This window comes from Carex rostrata, chromosome 16, assembly GCF_964058835.1.
Source record: "Carex rostrata chromosome 16, lpCarRost1.2, whole genome shotgun sequence".
NCBI lineage: Eukaryota > Viridiplantae > Streptophyta > Magnoliopsida > Poales > Cyperaceae > Carex > Carex rostrata.
Window position 1 is genome coordinate 9,914,697 of NC_135933.1, and position 6,567 is coordinate 9,921,263.

At 35.6% G+C, this 6,567-nt stretch overlaps 1 protein-coding gene across 1 annotated transcript; it reads left to right on the top strand.

Annotated features, from left to right (window-relative positions):
* The first annotated feature begins 1,003 nt into the window (after positions 1 to 1,003).
* LOC144567219 (malate dehydrogenase) lies at positions 1,004 to 5,148 on the top strand. The gene is made up of 7 exons (XM_078317305.1): positions 1,004 to 1,242; positions 2,055 to 2,213; positions 2,420 to 2,595; positions 2,979 to 3,244; positions 3,806 to 3,941; positions 4,037 to 4,148; positions 4,827 to 5,148. The coding sequence occupies exons 1-7, from the start codon at positions 1,200 to 1,202 to the stop codon at positions 4,919 to 4,921; spliced, it is 987 nt and encodes a 328-aa protein (XP_078173431.1). The 5' UTR covers positions 1,004 to 1,199; the 3' UTR covers positions 4,922 to 5,148.
* The last annotated feature ends 1,419 nt before the right edge of the window (positions 5,149 to 6,567 follow it).

Genomic DNA, 6,567 nt, shown 5'->3' on the forward strand with positions numbered 1-6,567 from the left:
ACAAAAAAAAAAAAAAAAAAAAAAATCTTGCACACCACTTTGTACCTTTTTATATGCATTAAAAATAATTATACTTAATATGTAAGTCGCTAATATTTGAATTTCCAAATGTTTATATCTAAATGTGAAGTTCTCACTACATTTTGTTTCTCAGCAATCATATGAAATTTTAAGCGTAATACTTGATCGAAAAATTGAAAATATAATTTTAGAATTTTATCTCTAGTGAATAGTGATGCAAGTAGCAATATAAGTATAAAAAATTTCTTACGTCAAGCAATACACACTCTTCAACAATCGGCAAAACCATCAACAACATAAACAAAGAGAAGTTGAAAATTTAATGATAGGGACGGCATAATCCGTCAAAGATACTCTCTGATTAGCCATTTGTGGATTCAAATTTTAGATCACTTGTATTTTCCCAAAAGAAAAAAAGAAAGTAATGATTTATGACTGGATCCGTAGGTAACGCAAAACTAGTGGCCTAGTGGCTAGTGGCTAGTGGGTGAGCCTGTAAGATAACTTAGCTCACTACAACCGGCCTACTAAAAATTCACAAAACCAGTCAATTTCCTGATAACCATTAAACGGCAGCTCACTACGACCGCCACATCAGCAGATTATATTTGCATTTGTAGAATTTCGCAGTGATAATTCGCTCGGCACCCGAGGAAAACAGTAGCTGTTCTGCCTTCCACGTATCATAATATCATACTCACTTGTGAACTCCATTTAATGTCATGATCCGAGACCATCCAGCAGCTCAAAGGTCCACAATTTTTCTCCCTAAATCCAGAGTTCAAGACAGGGGAGGACCATAAATATTATCGCTCAATATTTTATTTTTGTGGGTCATGCATGTCAGTGAAATAATTTGTTATAGAATAGCGCTCCGAGGACTAGAGGAATATCACGGGGACCCTATTATATCATTTGCACTTTCCAGATCACGATCCAAACCGCAAATTCTTATCTTTTGCTTTTGCCATAGCTTACACGACAGTGTGGGGCCCAATTTCAGTGATAAGGTTTATTCTAGAACGTTAATCCGGGATTATTAGGAAAAATAATCAGGAAATAGCCTCAGCTGCTTTATAAGTGACCCCTCCGAATCTCATCTTCATCCCCAAGTCGCCTAGTTTCATTTTGGTCTCGTAGCCTTTTCTCTACCCATCTCGTACTCTCATCTCGATCAAATGGCCAAGGAACCAGTTCGTGTTCTTGTCACTGGCGCCGCAGGTATTTTGGTTCTCTGGTTTTACAATTTAGATCTAGCGGGACGTTATGCACTCATATAGTGGATCGTTGTTAGATCTACCGTATTTTTGGATTTTTGTGATTTTGGATGATTACGTAAGTCATATACATAGATCCTCACTTATGTCGCTGATCTGTGATCGATTGGATTTTGAATTGTCCAGCTGAGCTGACTTTGGATCTGATAAGTATCTCGGGGTTCAGGGTTTAATGAATACTTCATACAGTAGATCGTAGGTTGACAGCTCCTATCGAACTGATTTTGGGATGGATAAACTGCAGGAAGAGTAGTTTCTTATAATAGGAGTTTGGATTGAACCTATGTAATCAGTTTCTCAAATATCTAATTATTGTTTTTGTTACTATTTTACAAGGATCAGAGATGGTTCTCTTTGTGATCTGTTGTATAGTAGTACCAAAAAGGGGATAGCTTAGCTTTGTTAATTCTTTATGTTCAAAGGGTTTCCCCTCAGTAGATATTTTCTTATAGAGAAGTTTTTTTTTTTTCCAATTTGGATCTGTCATGTTTATTTATTGAAACTTATTACATTGTTTTGAAGTAATGGAAACTTAGATTTAATAAATAATTCTAATTGAGGATCTGTCTTAAGGGGAACTATAATTTATTTAGTACTAAGCAACATGGATCCTGTCAGTTGACCAGGTGAAGTATCACCTGGATCCTGTCTGACTCTTTTACTACTGATTTATTAATACAATGCCATCTTTTCTCAGTGAAATTGTCATTCTATGAAACAGATATGTATTATACTTCTCAACTCATTTCTGTGTAGGCCAAATTGGCTATGCGCTAGTACCAATGGTTGCCAGGGGAATCATGCTGGGTGCTGACCAGCCTGTCATCTTGCACATGCTCGATATCCCACCAGCTGCTGAAGCACTCAATGGTGTAAAAATGGAGCTGGTTGATGCTGCCTTCCCCCTTCTTAAGGGTACTATATCTTGTGACAAGTAGTTTTCTCGCATTCCTTTGACAATGATTTAGCAGAAAAATGATATCAAAATCATAATTCAAGGATATAATACCTTTTTATGCTATATATGTTTAAAAATTAGCAAATGTTTGATTTCATACTTATCATGAAGTCCGTCAATTCTTTTATTATCTTTTGTTAAGCAGTATAAAATAATGGTGCAGGAGTTGTTGCCACTACTGATGTAGTTGAGGCATGCACTGGTGTGAGCGTTGCCGTGATGGTTGGTGGATTCCCCAGGAAGGAAGGAATGGAGAGGAAGGATGTCATGTCAAAGAATGTTTCCATTTACAAGGCCCAGGCCTCTGCACTCGAGAAGTACGCTGCTCCAAACTGCAAGGTATTAGGCCTTTTGAAAATTTATTCATAATGCAACTGTTTTGAGAAAGTTGTTATAGAGACTTACTATTTAAATTTCTGCACAATCTTATGTTATTTAGTTTGACTTTTTAAGATTCATTATTCTGAAAAGAACTCTCAGAAAAATGGCTCATGCTTCCATTCACTTTGGTTTTAAAGTTCAAAATAGAAAAATTCTAATTGCAAATGGCAAAGATGAACTTTGTTCTCGTTCATAGTCTCTGCAATATTCTCATGTTGAAGATTTTAAATTTAGATCATTGGCAACATTTTGTTTAGTACTGTCTAGTGTCTACATGGATAAATATCTTTGTTGCTTGCTTACAATTGCGATTAAGTAACTTTATTTTTTATTTTGAATAGGTCTTGGTTGTGGCTAACCCTGCAAACACCAATGCCCTGATCTTGAAGGAGTTTGCCCCATCCATCCCAGAGAAGAACATCACTTGTCTGACAAGGCTGGACCACAACAGGGCCCTTGGCCAGATCTCTGAGAGACTCAATGTCCAGGTATCTGATGTGAAGAATGTCATCATCTGGGGCAACCACTCCTCCACCCAGTACCCTGATGTCACCCATGCCACCGTAGGAGACAAGCCAGTTCCTGAACTTGTTAAAGATGATGCATGGTAATGCATAGCATGGTTCAAATGCTTCCATTTCTTAATTTTCTAATAACAAAAATTCTAAATTATTATGTCAAAATAAAACCATTAGATGTGATCTATATTATTTTCTCTACATGCACATAAAAAATTTAACGTTCAGAATATATAGACATCGGTGTATTTTTGCAAGCTCTTGATACTAATCAAAACAAAATCAAAATGTCATGACCTTTTATGTGTGCATAGAGAAAATGATATAGATTATATCTAACGGTTTGATTTTGTGTGCATAGAGAAAATGATATAGATTATATCTAATGGTTTTATTTTGACATTTAAGTTTTAAATTTTACATTATTTTAGTTATAAAATGGAGGCATTTGTGCCCTCCTCTTGAACCAATTAGTTGTCGCTGTTTTCATTCAAACCATTGCAGGCAAGTTGCAATCTGTACTTTATATGATTAGGAAAAGCATTCTCTATCCTCCAACCAATTTCATAAGCTAGAAATGCCTATGTACTGGTGTCAACTATTGCTGATAAGATATAGCATTAACATATAGGCTTATTTATATTTGACAGGCTCAAGGGTGAATTCATCACCACTGTGCAACAGCGTGGTGCTGCAATCATCAAGGCGAGGAAGTTGTCCAGTGCTTTGTCTGCTGCCAGCTCAGCTTGCGACCACATCCGTGATTGGGTCCTTGGCACCCCTGAGGTAATTTTTTTATTTTCTTCTTTCATTCATGGCCAGAAGGATCTTCTCATGCTATTATGCAACTTGTGTTAAAATTTTATAAATTTTGACTGTAGGGAGCCTGGGTCTCCATGGGTGTGTACTCTGATGGATCTTACAATGTGCCTGCTGGTCTCATTTACTCTTTCCCTGTGACATGCAGTGGTGGTGAGTGGAAGATTGTGCAAGGTATGCTTATTCATTGTACTTGGCTCTAGAGTATTCTTTAATGATTAATTTCTGCAGAGGTCATAATAATATATGTCATATTCTTCTTTGGTCGCTCAAGATTTATTTCCCCTACAACCACTGAAATCTGATTTTAATGCAAATTGGGCCTATGTATCCAGTTCAAATATAAGTAATGCAGAAATACAAGTTGATTTCTGAAATAATATGTTATTAAGTCCTAAGTTGTACATGTCATGAGATTTAATCTCACCAACTTGGATCAAAAATAAAAATTCATTGGGTTTTAAGTTGAAGCAAGTTCAGTGGCTGGTGGAATAAATCAGAGTGAGTGACCAGTTGGACTATGGACTATATTGTGGTGATCTCTGTAGAAAATTACCTTTTTATGCTCTATATTGTCTCTATGTTACAAAGATGTGTTGAGGGTCTATCCAAAATTAACAAACTTTAGTTGAACTACCTTTGCTTTTTGAAGTAGACCCTAAATAGTATCTACAAGTTTATACCTTACAAGTTTATAATAAAACTTTCAATGGAGGCTGTTGAGGTATCTGTTAACCCGTCTATACTCAGTATATGAGAAAGGGCCACCATTATATTTATGGAAGTTTATTCCTGTCAGACTTTTTTTTTTGCTAGTCAACTAACTATTTTATTAACCTGGATTCTTTCTAGGTCTGTCAATCGATGAGTTCTCCAGGGCCAAGTTGGACGCAACTGCTGCTGAGTTGACTGAGGAGAAGGCTCTTGCTTACTCGTGCCTCTCTTAAGAAACTTTTTGCTCTATTTTGAGTATGCATATCATGTGCCCCTTTATTTTTTTCAAAATAAGAGCACTTTGCAGCTAAAAGAGTTTTGTTGCAGTTTTGCAACTCTTGATTGTGTATTCCAGTTTCTAGTATTTATTTTTCGGACATTAATAGTTACACTTTTTGACTGGTGTTCTGTGGGGCACTGTATTTTAAGAGTGTTTTTTAATGAATCGCGGCTTGAGAAATGTCTTTTCTTTCTTTTTTTTTGTTACATTGACATGGCAATATTTGCTGAGGTAACACCATTTCCCAGTATCCATGGACATCAGTTCAGCAGAACTTTTTTTTTTTGCTATGTATTCAGAATGAACCACTCTGTCGCCTCGCTTCTAAGCACATGATGGCATGAAACAATACCATATAGCTATAAAAATAATAAATAATTTTGGCGTTACGCGAATTTGAGGAATTTAGGAATGGGGACAGATCAGAATTTCTTTTTCCTTCTGTTTAACAAAGATTATAGAGAATAAGAGTTTTAAGTAACAGTTAAAGATACATTACCTAATAAAAAAACAATTAAAGATACATAGTCCAATGAGCTCCGATTAGCAATTTGGGTCAATAGATGACAAGTTATTTATGATTTTGATTTCTTAACTCTTAAAAAATGGAAAGAAATTTGTCGCTCATAATTAGTTTTTAGTAGTAAAGACAATGCTTTCCGTGAAAGAAATTTCAAAACTCGAAAAAAATAATTATTTGTGAATATTAAATAGTTGAGTGACTTTGGCCTCTAATTTTTGTTAAAAAAAGAGAAGAAAAAGAACCTTTCTGCTTTGAAAGATCAAATTTGTTGTGCTCTCACGATAGTGAGACTCTATTCAGGTACTCGATCTTTTGCAATTCTAGACTCAATACAGAGGTGATGGTTTGTACTTTGTACCGCCCCCAACAAGTGAGAGCCGTTCAGCGTTGAAATTCATAATTTAAGAAATTTTGATTTATAATTACTTCTGTATACCTAAACCCTAAAGAGAATTCATCTATTAATTATTTGAATAACCCCAGGCTCTCATTCAGTCTCTCAACTAGTTCAACCGACTTTTTAATTTTGAATCACTATTATTTTTATCAGCTCCTTTTTCTCTCAATTTTGAATCACCCTCTCTTCTCCCTTCTATCCATCTCTCCTCCACCGATACAACCTCAATAGCAACATTACCTCACTATGGGATCCATACCCTACTAAGTAGCTAAAATGGCACTGAATTAAACTAAATTAAGCAAAAGTTGATAAATTTTCATAACGAAAACGTCAAGGAAAGACAGGAAATGTACCAGACATGTAATACCAATTTACATGATTTTTCCCTTTTCACTGTAATTTTTAATATATGGATATTTTCTTTGGTTGAAAACCAGTTGGCAGTAAAGCTGGAACCCCTATAACAATGTTGCATACTGCTTTATTAATTTCATCCGCACGGGTACAACATATGATATGAAGTGTAGTAGATTATATATATGATGTACTACAGGGCACTCTACTGTAGAACTTTATTAATTACCTTCATCGGACTGTGCTGATTCCACTGTTGGCTCTCACAGTCTTCCCTCATGAAATGTTTCCTGATGTTAAAAATAATAAAAAAGTTGAAGGC